Here is a 20,717-nt window from a genome sequence, read left to right on the forward strand (position 1 = left end):
ACTTATGTAAGACATATTGCAAAAAAGGAATCCATAGAGTTTAGCAACTGTTTCAACGTATCAATGAAAGGGGAGGAGTCAAAGATTATTAAGTTTGAAGTGTGAGTAACTTGGAGAACAGTGACACTGCTCAAAGAGGTAGAGAAGTCAGGAAGAGCTAGCCTCTGGAGAGCCCGAGGAGTTCATACTTAGACAACACTTCTTCCAGACCAGGAAAACAGTGTGTGGAGCAGAGCATTATCATTTTCACATTAGTAGATGCTACTCATCCATCAGATTTTCCAAATCTCATGCAGAGGCTGGACTGGAACTCCTAGTTCTTGCCTGTCTGAATGGATTTTTCGGACCTCCTTACTATTTGAATAATGAGCATGATTTTAAAAATGAAATCAGAAGGAAAAACTAAAGAAAGGTGTTAGTTTCTTAAAAACAGGGTGGTCTTTTTCTCCAGGAGTTTCTGGTCTGTGTTTAATCCTAAAGCAACCAACACACACTTCTGCACAACAGCAACCAATGTTTTGGCATAAGATATGCAGGGAATATCAAAATAGGCAATGCCATCTTAGCAGAAATAGCAGTTACACTTTGTCATGAAGACTTATGTTTCTTCTACACCCATCACCACCACCACCAGCACCACCACCAACAAAAGATAATGGGGGGAATTTTTCTGAGAAAAAATTCATGATTAATAAAAATCTCAGGTTTCTGCTATTAATTAGTTGTGTGACTTGGGCAAGTAACTTGACTTTTCTGTGCTCACGTAGTTCCCTCCTCTATAAACTAAGTCTGTTGTCTAGATTCAATTTAGCTTAGACAACTAACGTTTACTGGACTGATGCTAGGGTTCTTTCCAACACTTCATATTACATTATTCAAAAAGGTAGCAAGGAGGGACAAAAGGTCTTGAGCCGAAATAGAACACTAGAGCTGAAAGTGCTGCTGCAGTTCATTTCATGCAATTCTCTTAGTTTATAAACCAAGGAAATGAGGCACAGGGTCTTGATTCATTCTGGGTAAAGAGCTGGTTAGCAACAAAGTCCAGTCTAGAACTGAGATCCTGATTCTCAATCTTGTGTTTTTCCCACTACACCACAAGGTCTTTTCTAATCAGCTGGTTTAGAAATGTTTGCCTTGGATGAACTCAGAGTGAATTACAAGAAAAGAAAAAAAAAAAACACACAGCTTCGCTGACCTAAGACAGATTTATGTGTTGGACTTAAAGTTCTTATAAAATGAAATACCGTAACAGTCCAACTGTGACATAAAAGTATTAGACTATGTTATGTGCTTTTTATAGTGCAGTATAATGGCTAAAACCTCAGACAGAACTGCTCTCGCTGCTGCAGGCACAGCATAACCTGTGAGGTCACTCTGAAGTCAGGCTCCTGAGACTACAAAAGGGAGGTGATGGTGCCCTCTTAGCTGGGGAGTGCCCTCGGCCAAGTCTGTATTTGGTTCCCACTATGACTTTGCTGCTAGAGGAGCAAAGAATAAAAAAAGATGTTCTGAGCTAGGTAGACAGGAAAGAAGTGGGTGACAGAGGGTGCCAGCCAAGTCCTCTACCAACATTCCAGGTCCGCATCTTCAATTCCCCCTCTCTTTACTGCTGGCCCTATGAAGGACACAGAAATAGAGGAACAGCAAATACAAAATTCAAAACCAGAAACTCTAGTGAGAGTTGGCTTGGCCCTGCCTAAGGAGCTGTGTGCAGAAGCGCACACCGCCCATCCCAAAGGCTGGCTCTGCTCACAACCTCTGTGCTGAGCTGTGACGTTTAATACAACCATTTGATGGATACTTTGGAATTCTTTAGAGATAGGCACTACATGAACACAGAAAAGACTAGTAAATAAAACTAATTCATTGTTTTTATAGATCAGAGTCTTTTTACCTTCTAAGCAAGAGTGAAAATGAAAAGATGAAATTAACCACATGCCTCGTCAGAGGCAAAAACAATCTGGATCATAAAATAGCTGCCCACTATGAACATAAAGGAGCATATGTCCTCTGACAGTTGGGTGCTTCAAGTCTTCCTTGGGGTCCTTTTCTGAATGATGGGCTTTACGGTGTTCACAATTCCAGGTCCAATATACTTAGTATATCTCTTACGCTAAAATAAATTTCTTTTTTAAACAATCACACTAACATCCATTCATTCATTTATTCATTCATCAACAAGTATTTATTGAGTGCCTCCTATGTGCCAGGCATTGTACTGAGTGCTAGGGATACAGCAGTGAACGAAACAGACTCGTGCTCATGAGCTTACATTCTGGTTGAAATCTCTCTCTCTTTATTTTCAAAGTGCTCAATAATAGATGTTTGTTGAAATGCATGAATGACAAACAATATTTGGGGTAATCTGTGAGAATCAGATGAATTATAGCATAAAGATGGGCTGTGAGCCATATAAAACCTAAAGTAAAATGTTTATATTTTATAAATCAATCCTTGAATTTCATCTCCATTTCCCTTCAGCTCTCCTTTTTCTTTTTGGCTAGACTGCTACAAAATAAAATAGAAGTAATTCCTGGGAAGTGTTTCTCCCAACGCACTGAGCGTAAAACATCAACAAAGGAAAAAGAGGGTCTTATAAAGAGGAAAGAAGGGAGAGCCTGCTAACGATCACCCTCATTCAGTGAAGTCCTACATTTAGAGACCTCATGCTTCTATGCTGAGCATCAAATTTTTAAAAATCCAATGAAGTGGCATCTCCAAAACAACACTAAAATAAGTAAAAATCTGGCTGAAAACTTACTTCAAGGAGATTCAAAGATGACCTTCTACAGCCTGGCCTTTGGGGTTCCATGTTGGTTTGAGTTCATCTGAAGCCAGCAGATTACTGCTGACTCCTAGTCAGTGGCAACTTCATTTTCATAGTGTCCTGGGTGGTGCAACCTGTGGCGGGATAGGCCAGACAAACCCAGGTGTTTCATAATGCACTCAGGCAGAGAGCATGTCCTTTGCCTCTGGGAAGTAAAGTTATGAGGCTAAAAAGTTCTGAGAGAAATTACGTCTATTATTAAGGAATGACAACAAATATGGAAATACAGACATCAAAGCCTGGGTAATTATTAAAACAAATCTCCAAAAGAAGAAATGCCACCCTTGGATGTAACTGCCTCTTACCTTCCCCTTCTAAGCTGACTGGATGAAAGAAAAAAGAGATTTATTATTAAATCAGGAAATAGAAAAAAATGAAATACTAGAAAAACACAAGCACATAACATTTGCTAGCATAAATAATGGTACCTTCATCTCAGTGTAGCCTCTCCATAGCAGAAAAACCTATAATAAAAAGAATGAACTAGGCTTTCTTTGCCATCACTCTTGAGCAAAGTACCATTTGTATTACTATCAGCTCCATTTATATCCAAGAAAACAGCTGAAGCCAAACAAAAATTTTCAAATAACACCAAGGATATGCAGGTAAAAACAAATCATAAAAAACAAAACATAAACATGAGCAAGAAAGAAAACGACCTTATGAGGTCTAGAGTACAAGCTACCTCCATGCCGAGGATAATGTAAGAGGTGGGTTCAAATCTTGATTCCCTTCTTGGGTCATTCTCTCAGACAGTCCCTCGCAAGAAGGATAACTTTACTACTAGTAATGATAAAGCAGTTAGAAGCAGTTCTTGTTTGATTAGAGGAACCCAAGTAATGATGAGCAATAGCTCTAAGACATATATTGAAAGAACATGTTCAAGACCATTGTGACTTTTGTGAAATGTCCTGTATCAGAAAGGTTTGGGGAGGGGGAGATGGATGGTGGTGGGGGTGCAGATGTAAAAGGAGGAGAGGAGGATAAGTGACACTTTTTTAGTATTTTTGTTGACTAATTTTAGTCTTTTGTTTTTGAATACTTACAAAATATTTTAAGAGTATTGGTTCTTCCTCTTTCAAATTTTCATTCTTCTCTCCAGCTTCCATTACTGGCTTTTTCTCCTTCTGGTGCTTTTTCTCTTCCTCTTTGCCTCCACCTTCTCTGTTCTGCAAAGCTCCAAGTTTCTGTGGAAAAGAAAGGAATGACATGAGAAGGAAGAATGAGAGTGTAATGAAGATTAGAGGAGGAAACATTTATCCCCCTTGAGGGTTCTAGGAGAATGTACAACCTGGTGAAAATTATCACAGAATGTGGCAGAGATGGAGACTTAGGAAAGAAAGTCCATCATATAAGTTCCAGTCATGAAACATGTTAAAACACTCACAGTCATTTATTGCACCTCCATACATTCCACCATCTGAATTTGATATTACATAACTACATATAGGAAGCTTTAAATGACAGAGGTCAGAAGGTGTGCATGAATAAGATAACTAAGGACAACACCTTGCCAGTGACCCAAAAGCCAGAGTCTAAGATGGACAGGCTGTGTCCCAAACGTTCTGATGGGAAGTGTGGCTTCCGAGAGCTCTTTCAGATGACTTGGAAAATGTAGGAAGATTGTTCAGCTTTGGACACAAGCATAACCATTGCTGGCATTACAGTGACTAAAAAGAGCCACTATGTATCCAGGAAAACAACCCAATACAACCAGTAATAAATGTTCACTCTCCATCCATGAGTAAAATATAAAATGAAACAAAATATACAAACAAAAAATACAATAAAGAACGATAATAAAGATATCTTGAAAAGTATCGTTATTTTTATTATTAAGCTACTGGAGTATTTTGAAGTGCTAACTTCTTTTCTTTCCCTCCTTTGTGTCTTTTCATTTTTCTTCTGCTTCCAACCTACTTCCCAATTCAAGCACATAGATAATTACGTGTTTATTGCCTCTGAGTAGCTTTGGGGAAGGTGGAAAGTAGAAGAGGCCTACAATCTTTTTCAGTACTCTTCCAGGGCCTTAAGAGAACATAGTGGTTTTGTGAAAGGGATGAATGTTTCTATGCTAAACATAGAAAGAGTGTCTTGGCCAGAAATATAAAGGGACGAAGACTTTCATAAGTAGAGATTCCACTGTTCTAGGTTGGTGGCTGTGGGGAGAAGAGAATGAGAGAGAAGGAGGTTTGCAGATTCTGAGAGTAAAGCAAACCTGAGCCCACTTCTTGCCAGCATACTAGTGCAGCAGCAAGACCCAGAGAGAAAAGAGCTGCCTGCTGTGTCTAGGCTGGTAGGAGTACAACAACCTAAGCACAAAATTTCCAGCTAATTTCAGCAGGTAAAGGTAAGCAGATCATCCCCACAGGTGATGTACAAATTAAGGTTCTTAGCTTGGAAGGAAATTGCACCTAGTTTGAGCAAAAAAGAACGCATTACTTCAAGCAAAAATGGAATTCATTGGAAGGTTATGGGGAAGTTCAAGGAATCAAAAGCAATCTGGGAAGACCTAGCTTCAGAAAGGGGAAAACTAAGGTAACTTGGATGACCTGGGTAACAGGAAGTACGGGCTTCCTTCAGGGTGCTGACACCAAGTGTATCAGCTATAATCTTTTCCCATTCTTGAGTCACTCCTCAGAAAATTTCAGTTCCTGGAAGAGGTGGAAGAAACTTGCTTAGATCCCTTGCTCAACTTTCAGCTAGGGAAGGTAGGATAACTTTTTTGATAGTTGTAGGAGACTGTAGGCACGGGGGGAGGGTTAACCCCCCAAAGGAAAGTCAAGGTGCTATTACAAAAAATGAAAGAGGGGCTGGCCCAGTGGCGCAGGCGGTTAAGTGCGCGCGCTCAGCTGCAGCCGCCCAGGGTTCGCCCGTTCGGATCCCCGGCGCGCACCGACGCACCGCTTGTCAAGCCATGCTGTGGCGGCATCCCATATAAAGTAGAGGAAGATGGGCACAGATGTTAGCTCAGGGCCAATCTTCCTCAGAAAAAAGAGGAAGATTGGCATCAGATGTTAGCTCAGGGCTGATCTCCCTCACAAAAAATACAAAAATTTAAAAAATGAAAGAAAGAGTGGATGCTGGGCAGGCATAAACAGTATTTGCCCACTACAGATGGCCACTTTAGATATATGAAAATCTCGTATGCTTGATCACTTTTTAATACATTGTTCATGTGTGATAATCAATTGGAAGAAGTTGGAGAGCAATTTGAGTATTAAATTCAGCGTGTCAATCCCCGGCTGACAACTATTCACTGGCTCTCTATTCTCTCCAATAAAGTTCTAAATTCCTTCATATTCTTCTAGTCCTTCCCCATCCCTCCAGCTTCATCTTCAATTCCCTTCCTTTCCTGTACAATATGTCCCCATAATACTAAGGGACTTGCAGTTCCTTGAACACATTATCCTATTTCACATCCATGAGTCTTGACACATGTCACTCCCTCTGCTTGGAATGGCCTTCCCTATTCATTGTCTGCCTGCAGAACTCACTAACCCAATTCAAACACTTCCTCTTCTCCCTGTCATCCTGTCCGCCACCACTTCTCTTCTTCATCTCAGTATCCCCACTATACACCTCGCACATGCCTCTATTTTTTCATTTATATTACTGTGTTGTAATTATTTGTTTACATGTTTGCCTCCCCTACAGACCTATCAGTTTTGGGGGGGTATATTCTGAATAAATGGTTGTTGAATGAACTAATGAACTTTCGAATCAGACACCAGTACTCACTGAGGGTCCACTCTGCTTGGAATCATATACAGCAGGTGTAGTAAGGAGTCACGCAGAATGTTTACTAACGCAGTAATTCTCTACTCTCTACTAGGGATATGCAGACCGTGAGTGGGAAAGGAAAAGCGTTCTAGGTAGGACACAAGGTTTTTATTAGAATCTTCGAATATTCATTCTTCCTAATCCCACTTGCAAGCGTAACGCACCATTTTATGCCCACTTTACTTGCTGATATTACCTTTGAAAATTTTTATTTATCTTCATTTCAGTGCTGTAGTGGTGAAGTTCAGACTCCAAAATAGTAGCATATTTTTAGTTACTAATGAAACACTTGGTTTTATATGGTGGATCATTTTGTAGCATAGCCCCTAAGAATGTGGGTGCAGGAGCCAGATTGCCTGAGTGTGGATCCTGGCTCTGGTCAGGTGACTCTGGGCAGGATATTTAACCTCTCAGTGCCTCAGATACCTAATCCACAAAAACGAGGCCCATAACAGTACCTGACACACTGGATTGTTGAGAAGATTAAATGAGTCATAGATGTAAAGCACTTAAAACATTGCTTGGCATGTAAAAAGTGCCAGATAAATGTTATCTGCCATTATTATTGCAACAAAATATGCTCCCTACCATATTACCATAATTTTTGGTCATTAAAATAATACAGGAAATGCGAAGTATAATAACAGAATGCATGTAAACATGAGTTTATTTGTTTCCATCATGGTAGGATTCAGGTTCTTTGGTGAGGACACCAGAAACAATTCAAAACCACTGCAACAGAGAATGACCCTTAAGGAACTGATAAATTAATGGGGGAAATAGGATAGACACAAACCCAAATCCACTCAGGGACACTTGAACATACTCTCAAGAGCTTAGTGACTGGAAAATAATCAAATATGAGTCCAAAGAGGTTACTTAATTTGAGGTGGCTGAGAGAGGAAAGGCACTGCCTTTTAGTTTGGGAGGAAGGCAGGAGTTAAAAAACCTTGAACTTTGTTGAAAACAATTTCGTCCCAGTTAGCATGGGGAACTAGAACTAATTAATGAATCCAGTTAATCCATGAGTCAGTATTTACATTTTAGTCAGTCTTATTTCCTGGGATCAGAGCTACAAGGTTTACTAATCAGTCATGTATCAGAGTCCCAACTCATTTACTCTGAAACTGACTTTTGTTAAAGGAATTTAAATAACTTACCTACTCACCTAAGTCTGTAAGTAAAACCAGTTGAAACTGGTTTTCCTGGTTTTCTAAGCATGCTGGTCACTTAGTAAAAATTATATAATGACATATATTATAAGCTTTTCAGGAATTTCCAAATTGTCACTTTGTTTATATGGGAAGATGCTTGGAAATCCAAACTTATTTCTGTAGTTTTGCTTATTACAAGTTTTGCCTATTACAAGGACACTGTATTTTTTGGTAGTCATGAAAATAAGCACTGGCCCTAAAGTCCAGGGTCAAAGCCAAGTGATCTTAATGATAATCAAGCCTCAAGACTACTGAAATCACTGAAATACTTTTTCCTTCTCCCTAATCTCTTGGGGTTTAGCTTTTTATGAAATGTGCATTAATGAGTGAAATGAGATTAATGGCCACAGAAAGATAACTGTGCTATTTCGGCATGTCTGGCACTATGTGTGAGGATGCCTTGAAGGGTGAGAGAGACATGTTACCTTGGAAAATGTCAAGTCAAATGGAATTTGGAATCTAAAGTCTTCTACAGATGATGGTAAAGCAGTAATAATGAATACTCTTGCTTTCGGTTTAGCTAAAATCTCGCCCTATGACCTTACCTCTACTACACAAAAGGGTCAGAAACGCCCTCAAGTTCCCCAAAATGAAACCTACACATCTACATAAAATTACAGCAATCCTTTCCTACTTTCCTTGTTCCTATCTAAGGCCATTCCTCTTCCTGTGCTCTGGATCCCACCCCAAGTGCTTTCTCTCTTATGTGTTCAATTCTTAATGCCCCTCTGTATTGGATCCTTCCCATCAGTTTTCAAACCTACTCAGTCTCTTCACCTCTAAAACATCCTCCCTCAACTCCACTTCCTCTACTCACTACCACCCTATCGCTGTCCTCCCCTCCACAGACAAACTGATAAAGAATTTGTCTACTCTGTCTTCCTTTTCTCACTACACACTCCTTTTTAAATTCACTTTGATCTAACTTCCATTTCTACTCCCCTGAAATGACTATCACTAAGGTCACCAATGGTCTCTAGGTTGTTAAATCCAATGGATAATTTAGTCCTCAGCTTATCTGATCTCTCAGCAGCATTTAACATGTTGATGACTCTCTCCTTTATAAAACGCTCTCTTCTCTTAGATTCTATTCCACCAGACACTCCTTGTTTTCCGTCTACTATTCTTCCTCAGTCTCTTTTGCCAACTCATCCTCCTCTATTCACCCTTTAACTGTTGGAGTTCCTAAAAAATCAGTCCTAGACCTACTATTCTTCTTATGCTATATCCTCTCTAGTTGGTTACATGCATATTTATGTCTTCAATTATTATCTTTACAACAATTACTTCCAACTTTACACCTCTAGTTCAGACTTCTTTGAGCTCCAGGCCATAAGTCCAACTGCCTATTTGATAACTCCAGTTAGATGTTCAAAAGGCACTTCACACTTGAAATGTGCAGAATCAAACTCAGGGCTTCCCCTCTACCCTAACTACCTGGTCCTTTCTTGACTTTTCTCTGTCTCACCGTCCATCAATTTTATAGTTCAGAAATGGGGAATCATACTTGACTCTCTTCTCTCTCACCTCTCATATCCAGTATTTCAGGATGGTAAATTATTCCCTCCCTGAGTTCTCACAGGGATATATATATATATATATATAAATACTAGAGGCTATGAAGGGAGTTCCTGGGGGCAAATGATGTACCTCTTTCCCTCCCCACAACCCAAGTTAGGAAACCCAATCAAATTACTTATAAAGACAAGAAACTCCTGTAAGAAGGAGACCAAGCATCTCATTGCTGGGTTGGAAACCTACTTAGGCAGTGGACTTGCTAATCTGCTCTCAGCACCACTCCAAGCAGCAGAAAAACAATAAGTGGAGAACAAAGAGAAGTGATAGCAGTTGGGGTGGCAAGACACTTAGATTTCCCAGAAGACACTACAGAAGAAAGCCAAGCTTGAAGTGAATTGCTGGTACCTGCCCAAGAGGGTCACATCCCAAGCAAGGCGACCCCAACACCAAGAGGCTGTGGGATATATTGCTAAGGTAGGGTATCAAGAGAAGTGACCCCTCCCATATCAGAGAACTGTGCAGAGGCCCTTGCAGGGCCTTCTGAAGAATGCCTCATCAGAAAGAGGCAGCATTTGGATGCCTAACAAAAAGAGCATATCAGCAGTGGCTTCAGATAAATGGGAGACATTTGCAGCTTTACCCCAGCCCTCCACTCAGGCCACACAGGTCAGGGAACAAAGGAAAACCAATAATAGAGAAGGTAAGAAAACAGACCACATGCCAACCCCACTTCCAGGGAAGTCCCTCAGTCTTTGGGTCATGAGTGGACTGTAAGGTCATTGGGGGTAGTAGTGGGCAGAGAAAGATTTAAATTGGGTATAAGATTGGACTAGGACAGACAGGACTTTTTAATAACAGAAAACGATCTAGCAGCTATGACAATCTGCTAGAGATGTTGTTAAGGAATTTGAAAGGAAATTATATCAGCACATTTGAAGACAATGGTTAGCAACAACTGTAGAATCTTTTCATGTTTATACCCCACTGAATTCAGTCCCTTCAATCACAAGGTCATATAATCAGTCACTCCGCTCTACTTCCAGCACTCTCGGCCTACCCACGCTGCAGCCACAGTGCTCTTACAAAACATAGATCTGATCATGTCACACCCCTCCTTAAATTCTTTAATGGTTTACCATTAATACACTTGGGATAATGATCTAAATCCTTATTACTGCTCCCAAAGCCCTGCTTCTAGTCTCACCTGACCCGCCTCCCCTCTCACTGCACTCCACCCACACTGGTCTCTCCCGTGTCTGGTAGTTTCGCTGCAAGCATCTTTGCCATAAGCATTCTCACTGCAAACATTTCTGCTGCATAACTAATTGGCCATAAGGCAATTTTGCCATAAAAGACAAAATAACTCGTTGACAATTTTTTGTTTTGATCATTTCATTTCTCCATTGATGAAGTTCTTGTAGTTACTCCTGTTTTTATATGATATAAATCTTAGCTAGCCCTCACAATGGTCTATACAGTGACATGTAGAGGTGGTGGTGGTCTTAAAATAGTTAGTATTTCTTCCAGTTAGCGAAGTTTTTGATGGCTTTATCCAGATGATAGATGATGATGATTTGTCCCAAGAGTTGCTTTCTTATTTTAAAACACACTACATTGGAGGCAAAAGAGGGCTGAAATCTTCTTTGAGGGCACAGAGTTGACCTACAGTTCCAGTATAATGAAGACAAGCACTTAGGTACAATCCACAAAAAATAAAATAAAATCAGTTATTTATGCAGTATTGTCATGAATCTACATACACACATTTTAAATGTATTCAAATATTTTGTACTTTTCTATCAAGTCTTTTTAATTTTGTTATTCATTTTTTCATGTTTCATTATGTCTTTTTTAATTGATGTCCCTCTTTTATTTTTTGTGATTTTATCTTTTATAGCAAAATTGCCTTACAGCCAGTTATGCGGGGAAAATGCTTGTGACAGCAAAGATGCTTGTGGTGAAACTGCCTAGACCTGGTCTCTCTAGGCCACAGGCACACCAAGCTCAGTCTTCACATATGCTGCTCCCTCTGCCCAAATACCCTTCCCCACCCCTCCCTTCCCACTTCCGACTTCTTTACAGTTCAGCTCATACATCACTACCTCAGGAAAGCCTTCCCTGAACTAGGCAGGTATCCCCTTGCTACATACTCTCAGAGAATGGTATATATCTTCATAACATTCATTATAATAACTACATATATTTATCTAAGTATTTGTTCAATGAAAGAAGGGCCTGAGTGTTTTTACTTACCATTATATTCTTGGCATCTAGCAGAGTAGCCAGCAATGAGAAGACAAACAAGAAATAATTGATGAATGAATGAGTGAATGAATGAATGAATTTCCATGTATTTACCCAAAGTCATTGAGTAAATTTCCAACTGAGGCATCACTGATCATCTGTTTTCCTCAGCCTCAGAGACAAATGAGGTAGCACTTGTACTCAACTCAAACACTGAGCAGGTCTACCTTAGTTCTTATCTTCTCTGGGAAATCTTCTCTGATTATAATAATAAACTACTAATAACAGGAGGTACTTAGTGAGAGCATACTGAGGGCCACACAGATTGTGCTAAAGTTGTTTCATGCATTATCAGTCTCATCTAATCATCACAAGAACTCCATGGGCTAGGTGCTTTTATTATCTACTTTTTTTAAAGGGAAAGGAAAAGAGGCTTAGAGAAGTTAAGGGACTTGCCCAAGATCACACAAGTAATGCAGGTAAACTGGGACTGGAACCCAGATCTGGCTGGCTCTAAAACCTGTGTTCCTCAATAGCCAAGATATGGAAACAACCCAAATGTCCATCAACAGATGAATGGATAAAACAGAGGTGGTACATATACACAATGGAATATTATTCAGCCAGGAGAAAGGAGGATATCCTCCCATTTGTCACAACGTGGATGGACCTTGAGCACATTATGTTAAGCAAGATAAGTCAAACAGAAAGACAAGTACTGTGTAATATCACTTATATGTGGAATCTAAAAAAGTTACACCTGTGAAAAAATAGAGAGTAAAATGGTGGTTACTAGGGGTGGAAGGGGAGATAAGAGTGATGGTATTTAAGGGTACAAACTTGTAACAAGCAGTAAATAAGCCGTAGAGATCTAATATACAGTATAATGAATATAGACAATAAAATTATACGATAAAAAAATAAAACTTAGGTTCCTAACCATTATAATACATCGTTTTCAAAACACAGGGCTCTCTCTTTATTTAATATCACGGCACTTACTCGTAGATATAATCTTCTAACTTCTACAGGACTGTTCTTTCCCAGTGCTATTTAATGCCTGGATTAAGACATAAGATTTCTTGTTCGTATGTTTTGATTCTTCATTAAATTTTAAGTTCCTTGCAGAGGGGCCTTATGTTGTGTTTTGCTTATTTGGCTTCCTCATAAGGCCCGTGCTTGGTTGTGGCAGCTCAGAAAAATTTATAGAATGAATGAATAAATGAGTACTGGAATCATCTTACTTAATAGTTTATATGGACTAAATGTGCTCTATTCATTAAATACAATTCCAAGTTAAGGGAGACTTCCATTTTTAGTGAAGATGGCTATGGATCAATACCATGGCTCCTATTTAAATGTGTGATATGACAATACAATGTTCCTCTGGAAAAGATAACACACTGTATTTCCTTATCTAGGACACCAAACCCTGACTGCTCTATGTTAGATGCTAGTTTCACAACAAATGCAGAAATGTTTATGCTAATTTGAGATAAAACATGAAATAGATGGTATCTTTTATCAGCTATGTAAAGTACATTAGGTACATCTTCATTTTCCATAAAGCTAGAAGGCACAGTCTCCTAGCAGTTCAAATGGTAAACCTCTTTTTAGCAGCTCAAATATTAAAGCTCCCTATAAATGGTTTGAATGTGAAATCTTATTCAGGTGTTTGAAAACTATTCTATTCCTAAGAAAAAAACCTGGAAGAAAAATCAATAATTCCCCTGGCATCTGACCAATAATTTTGTAATTGTGTCAACCAAATAATTTTCAATTTATTACCTCACCTCAGGAAATCATAAAGATAATTCTTTCCCACTTTCTATAATTGGGAACCCCTGAGGTAAGTCTAATTATAGATACAGTAAATGATATGTCAAATATATATATTTTTTGCTTAAATTCACTTTGCCAAAATGGTATCAAGCTCTACCATCTCCACAATAGAAAACATGGGTTGAAATATGTAAATTAAAAACAAATATTGCTCTTACATTCACTGCTCCAAACTTCATGCATCTGCCTCTTTTAAAGGATCCACATTGCACGTCATCAAGTGCTTTGTTGCTGAACATACACTGCAGAGTCAAGAAAAGAAAATGAGTTATATGCAGATGCATGTATGGGTTGTTTTCACTTAATTCACTCTAAGTAATATGGATCTAAGGGCATGATACATGATTACTTGGAAGAGCAATAGTCTAAGAATTATGATTTGTAGTTTAATCTGGGTGCTGTTTTTAATCTCTTTGAATTTCCATTTTCTCACTGGAAAAATGGTGACAATTCCTGCCTTGCATCTATTTACAGGAATTTTAGGACTGAGATGATACATTGGAAACACTTTGAGAAGCTCTATTGTTAGATGTACCATAATTCTTGGTAATTTTAAGTAGCTTTGAGTTTAGTTTACATACATACTACTGAGGAAGATTGGAGCGATAAGTGGTTCCTTCTATTATAGGCCTTTTTAAGAATTTCTCAACATGTATCGACAGCCAGAACAAGACAATATTTGCGATCCTTGATTACCTTAAAAAACAAAATACAATAAAATGAAAGCTTGAAAGAAGTAACAAATGGTAACTTTCTGTTCAGCCCAAAATTTATTTTAGAAATGTTAACTTCACCATGAACTATTCACCTTCACTCTTGAGTGTATTTCATATGGATGATTTAAGTTTTTGATATTCTGGTTTCCACTGACAAATTCTGCATTTTGACAAGTTTGATGAAGTCTATTCACTCTAGACAATTTATGCAAACCTACCTTGAATAGTTGATTTTGACTTTATCCCCTTGAGTTCCTAGAACTGCCCTGATTAAATTTTAAAATACAATTACAGGTAGCACATTGAGTCACTCAGTTAGTCAGAGAAATCTGAGTTCTGAATGCCTGCTTCCTGCAGCACACTGCATTAAGTGCTCTGAAGGAGGATGGGGGTGGATGGGAACAGTCATCCATGAAATGATTTGAGCATTATTATTAAAACAACATATCACTAAGTGCAAAGTACTCAAGTGGAAACTCTATACATAAAAGTTCAAGGAATGGAGAGTAAAGGAAGCACCTCTCCTGCTTTAATTGTCTGTCCTATATATTTAGCAAATGCATTTTGTAACTGTTAGTAGCTTTGCTGTCACCCCAACAAAACAAATTAAACAATGTTGGTCTACCTACAAATGGGAAGCCTGAGTTGGTGTAGAGAAGTTCTTTGATTTCTTTTACCTGATAATACTTCAGGGGCTTTGTTAAGGGAAAGGTCAGGGAGAGATTTTATTTTTTTTTTAATTTTTATTTTGGAATAATTTTAGATTTACGGAAATGTTGCAAAAATAATACAGAGAGTTCCTATATACTCTCACCCAGTTTCTCCTAATGTTAACATCTTATATTGCCATAATACCTAAGAAACAACACTTACATTAATATTAACTAAACTTTGGGCTTTATTCAGATTTCATTCATTTTCCACAAATGTCTTTTTTCTGTCCCAGGATTCAATCCCTATACCACATTGCATTTAGCAGGAAGAGACTTTAATGTCTTCCTGCTGAGATTCAAAAATCAGCCATTTCTGGGCAATGAAGCCAATCAGTGTCAAAATATTAATGTAAGCAGTAATAAAAAGGAATTGAGTGTCTAAGAGCCACCTTAGTGTCAGATTCTTAGCTAACTTTAGCAAAAAGTAAACATGACTCATGCACGCCTGAGTTGGAGACCCACTGGTCTGGATGCATTATTATCTTCTGATGCATACAAGCAGACCATTTATGGTTTTGTTTCTCTAGGGTCTATGGTAAGCTTCTCTAACTGGGAACCAAATCAGCCTCTTCCTGTGTCTTCATATAGGAAAATTAGGTGCCCACGCTAGGTGATACCATAAGAATTATTTTATCAAAATTTTCTCATGGGTATACAAAAAACAATAACAATGATGGTAGATGTGTCTCTGGTCTGGGTGATCTACTCACTACACATGGGTTAATTTCTATGAAAAATATAATCTGAGCTGCCACCAAGGGACTTACAAATATACCTAATCTGGCTCTTTGAAGAAGAGATAAGAAGATGTCATTCTAAATTTGGTCTTGATTATACAAAAAGGTAGCAGCCATAGAACCTCTCACACTTTTTGGATTTGCTTCTATACTTGTTGGGTCTCTCCCCACTGGAGTGCTTTGGGGGCAGGGAGTGGTTTCTTCTTGACTGCTATAGCCAGAGGATCTGGTACAAAGTATAACTTAATAAATATTTGTTGAATGAATGAATCAACAGAATAAATACTTAGACACACAAAAGCCATTCCAGACCAATATTTAAATTATATTTATGGTTGCCCCATAGTCAGAAACACCAGCCAGAGGCACCATATACATTCCAAAGATATAAATAAAAGCTCCTTTGATGAACTCAAACAACTAGAAATCATTTTAGGAGATGATATTTTAGTGAAACTGCAATTTGATTGTGGTGTTGCTTTTCCTGGTCAGGTAGGAATCAGAAACGTGTATCACCAGAGAAAACACATGTGGAATTATACATGCTCTGGAAATATTAACAGGCAGAAAAACTCCTATTTATCCCAACAGCTCACCTTATTACTACGAATCAAGCTACTTGGAAAATATAGTGAGGACTGCCCTTGCATCGTATAGCATCATGGCCAAGTTTAGAGTCTGCTGAAAAAAGTTATATACCTCAAGGAAATAATTAGAAATTATTCTAAAGACACAATCTGAAGACTTATTTCTGGAAAAAAACTTCTAGTTTCCTAATATATTTCTGGTTTCTGGAAAGGCCAGCACATGCATTATGTCTATTTCATAGTGCTTAGTATATAGTGATGATAGTATTCACCGTACAATTACTCTACAGATTTTCAATATCTGAAAAGTGTTTGTATTTGAGTCACTCTAATTCAGTTTGGGCAGGAGGAGGTGTAGCTCTAATCTCTCTTCACAAAATTGTATTAATTCTACTCTTGTTGACTTTAACTTCTTTCGAAAGAAAGCAGACACTGTGAGAGTGCTGGTGATGCTATAAATCCCTGTAATAACTTTTTTTTTTAATTTTAACTACCCCACTAATCCTAAGGAACTGGCTCTCTCTATTTTTTTTGTGTGTGTGTGTGAGGAAGATCAGCCCTGAGCTAACATCCACGCTAATCCTTCTCTTTTTGCTGAGGAAGACTGGCTCTGAGCTAACATCTATTGCCAATCCTCCTCCTTTTTTTTTTTTTCCCCCAAAGCCCCAGTAGATAGTTGTATGTCATAGTTGCACATCCTTCTAGTTGCTGTATGTGGGACGTGGCCTCAGCATGGCCGGAGAAGCGGTGCGTCGGTGCACGCCCGGGATCCGAACCCGGGCCGCCAGTATCGGAGTGCGCGCACTTAACCACTAAGCCACGGGGCCAGCCCTGTAATAACTTTTCAACTGACTTCTTGGGTCAGTAAAGCTTGGGAAACAAACCTCATTAGCCACTAAGATAACTTAAAGTATAGAATAAACAAAAAATAGAATTCTCAAAATTCCTTAAGATAAGGAGTTTAAGTGCCAAAAACAACTCTCGGGTACCAATGAAACATCCACAGATGAGAGGCTAGTTCTATAATAGTTCTGTTGTTTTGTCAAAAGAAAATCCAGAGAGCTTTACTTAATATGAACATTTTATTGTGCAAGAACAAACTTCACAAACAGGGAGCCTTCAAGCTGAAACTGGTTGAAGTTCAGCTTTTAGCAGGTACAGCTCAGTTTATAAAGCATGAATGAGGGAGTACATTTTTTTTAATTGTGATTGGTTACTAGAAAATTAGTCTTTTTGGATAGTAGCACTGTGTAAGCTTAATCGTGTGTAGCTGATTGGTTAGGAAGCTATAAGGTCACACTGACCTGAAGAAAGATTAGGTTTTGTTTTAAGTCAGAGTCAGTACTTGGGGGAAATCAGGATAGTTTAAGTTTTGGTCAAGTGATTGTGAATTTTTGGTCAAACTGTGAATTTGAATTTTTTCAAACCGTGGCCGCCATTTTTGGTTTTTCCTTATAGTTCTTACCAAAAAACTCTATGGCATAATTCTAGCTCAGAAAGCATTAATTTACTTTCTGTTTGTCAAAGGGTTATACCACATTATAAATAAAAAATTCTTTCAACTCCAAAACTCTTATTTTCATGAAATGGATTAATATTTTGTGCCTTTGGAATGGTTTCTGTGATATAAAGAGCTTAAGTCATATTGTAAAATAATAGATCAAATTTTCTGGAGAGAATTTTGGCCATTTATTTATCTAGAGCATGAATTCATCTGGTGTCCAAGAGTTGTATTCCAGGGTATCCCAAATGTCAGAACTAAAACAAATAAGCAAAAAATATTTATTAAATATTAAAAATAAGTGTTTTACACTGTATGACTTCACTCATATGTAGAATATGAACTAACACATGGACAGAGAGAATAGTTTGGTGGTTACCAGGGGGAAGGGAGTCAGGGGGTGGGCACAAGGGGTGAAGGGGCGCATTTATGTGGTAACTGACAAATAATAATGTACAACTGGAATCTCACAATGTTATAAACTATTATAACATCAATAAAAAAATTTTATAAAAAATAAGTGTTTTATTTTAAAATAACACATACTGTATTGGGAATGGGCCTTGAAAATAATGGACAATGAAGCAATTAGTTAGAAAGTAAATGGCTGAAATGGACCTCAAGTTAAGGATCACTCTATACTGACCACTATTCAATACTTACACTTGAATTGTGCTTCATCTTCTTCTAAACTGTAAGCTACATGAGGGCAAATATGATGTCTTTTTTCCTCCATGATGTTTAACACAGTCTCTTATACCTAGAAATATAAAAATAGCTAGTTAGTATTTATTGAGTGTGTTTTTTTTAATATACATTATCTCAGCAACCTATGTGGCAGTATAATTAGCCCCAGTTAACAGATGAAGAAATTGATGCTCCCAGAGGTTATGTGATTTAATTGAGATTTTATAGCATCTAAGTGACTAAGTGAAGATCTGAACACAGATCTGAACGTGGAGCCCACTGTTTCCATCATACTCACTCACTCTGTTCTTTTAATGAGTAGCTTAAATATATATTTGCTGAATTGATCAATGCTTTTGTGACTTCTTCAGAATAAGGATTTTATTCTGATCATAGAAATCCTTTCATTCAACTCACACAACTGTTACTACAAATAAGCCATGAAAGAAAAAAAAGGAAGTCTCTATGTTAAGCAGCTTATAGTCTCATTTGTATGGTACCTCTGAATAAATTTAAGATAGTTATCTAAATCCAATTCACGATTATTTTATGTTCTTACGAGGAAAGGATGTATTCTATGCAAAGAGATAAAATATTAAGGCTAGAAGAGACTTCTAAAATATTTTTTCAGTCTACATATTTTAAAGGATGGTTTGTCTGTTCCTGCTTCCCCTCTTCTTCCTCCTTGTTTTTGATCTGATTATTCCTCTTTAAATAAACTACACAAACTTCTATGATTTACTGCAGCCAAACCCATATGTCAGTGATCTTTAAGCTCAACACCATTTTTTCCTTTCTGCTGTATAGTATAATTCAAATCCAAACATGATGGTTTTAGTTTTCTAGTCACAATTTTGGACTTTTGGTTTGACAGTGGTTTTGATGGGGCTTGTAGTCCGGAAGATGCAGTTTTGATGTTTTTAACATCCTGTTTAAAAAAACTTGAAAGAGTAAAAAATGCAGTATGGATATCAAAATATTGGATTATCAAAACACCCAATGTTAATATTGAAATATAACTTGAAATTAAGGTAGCTTCTGCAAAATTGACTCCTAACCAAAAGGAATTCTTTTGTCTCTCTTTGGAGGGCATTTTCATAAAATTAAATTGAGGAATATAGCAAAATTTAAGCATTGGGGAAACACCTTCTTCACTTGCTTCCACAACACTCTCTTGATTTCCTCTTCTCATTCTCCTTTACTGGGTCCTCCTTTTCCCTCCAGCTCTTCACGTGGGACTGCTCCCGAGTTCAGTCCTTGGTCTGCTTCTCTTTTTCAGTTCTTTAGCTACATTCACTATAATGGTCTGAAATACCGATGACTCCTAAATTTTGATCTCTAGCCCACACCTTTCTCTCCTGCCAAATCATACATCCGGACAAGTGACTACTTGACAACAACGATCAGTTGACTAATAAGTGTCTCAAATTTAGTATTTCCAGAACTGAAATCTTGATCTTAACCTTCAAATTTGCTCCACCTGAAGACTCTCCCATGTCAACCGATGGTAACTTCATCCTTCCAGTCGCTTAGTTCAAAAGTCTTGGAGTCATCCTTGACGCTTCTCTTTCTCTCATGCCCTTCACTCAACTGTACCTCCCAAAAGAATCTAATCACTTCTCACTACTTCCATTAAAACTACTCTGGTTCAAGCCACTGTCATTTCCTCCTTCCTTTCACTTTCCTTCCCCTAAAGTCTATTCTCCAAAGAAGAGTCTGAGTGATGCTTTTAAAATGTAAATCAGACCACTCCTTTTGTCAAAATCCTCCAAGAGATCTGCATCTGTCTCACATAAAATAAAAGCCAAGGTCCTTACAATCTGTCATTCCTAACCCCCGCCCCACCTCTCCTCCTGGCCTCCACGGAGTTTCCAGAACACGCCAGGCTTGCTTCTAAGGAGCCTTGTTGCTGTATCTTTCCTTTTCCTGGACAGCTTTTCTCCTAGATAACTAACTTTTCTCAGATTAGCAGCTCTTCCCCCAGAAAACTGCATAGTTTACCCCATTACCTCCTTCAAATCTTTGCTCAATGTAACTTTTTAAAAGAAGCCTACCTTGAGAATCCTATCTAAAAGTTGCAAACTGCCCCTCTACCCTCACCTCATCTTCTCTTTACCCTGTTCTATTTTTTCCATACCATACATTACCCTATAGCTCACCATACTATCTATTTGTGAGCTCATTTTAGGTCTCTCTCCAGCAGACCGTAAACTCTACACAGCAAAGACCGTTTTGTTCCAATATTCTGAGGGCTTGGCACATAGCAGACGCCCAATAAAGGACTCTACGAACTAAATTTCAGCACCTTCTTAAAGGGCTAAAGCGCATGAGGCATTCCACATTTTCCT

The 20,717-nt window shown here is 38.2% G+C and overlaps 1 protein-coding gene across 1 annotated transcript in view; it reads right to left on the bottom strand.

Moving 5' to 3' along the window:
• The window catches only part of LOC131404102 (uricase), a 92,470-nt gene extending 71,815 nt beyond the window's left edge, over positions 1-20,655 (bottom strand). Inside the window, exons 1-5 of the mRNA XM_058538393.1 lie at positions 19,516-20,655; positions 18,346-18,442; positions 13,587-13,670; positions 3,874-4,014; positions 2,762-2,901 (exon numbers count right to left, since the gene is read on the bottom strand). Of these exons, the coding sequence (XP_058394376.1) occupies positions 2,762-2,812 (51 nt within the window). The 5' untranslated portion in view covers positions 2,813-2,901; positions 3,874-4,014; positions 13,587-13,670; positions 18,346-18,442; positions 19,516-20,655. The remainder of the gene's footprint in view (positions 1-2,761; positions 2,902-3,873; positions 4,015-13,586; positions 13,671-18,345; positions 18,443-19,515) is intronic.
• Positions 20,656-20,717: the final 62 nt, after the last annotated feature.

The sequence above is a fragment of the Diceros bicornis genome, chromosome 4 (assembly GCF_020826845.1).
Source record: "Diceros bicornis minor isolate mBicDic1 chromosome 4, mDicBic1.mat.cur, whole genome shotgun sequence".
NCBI classification, from domain to species: Eukaryota; Metazoa; Chordata; class Mammalia; order Perissodactyla; family Rhinocerotidae; genus Diceros; species Diceros bicornis.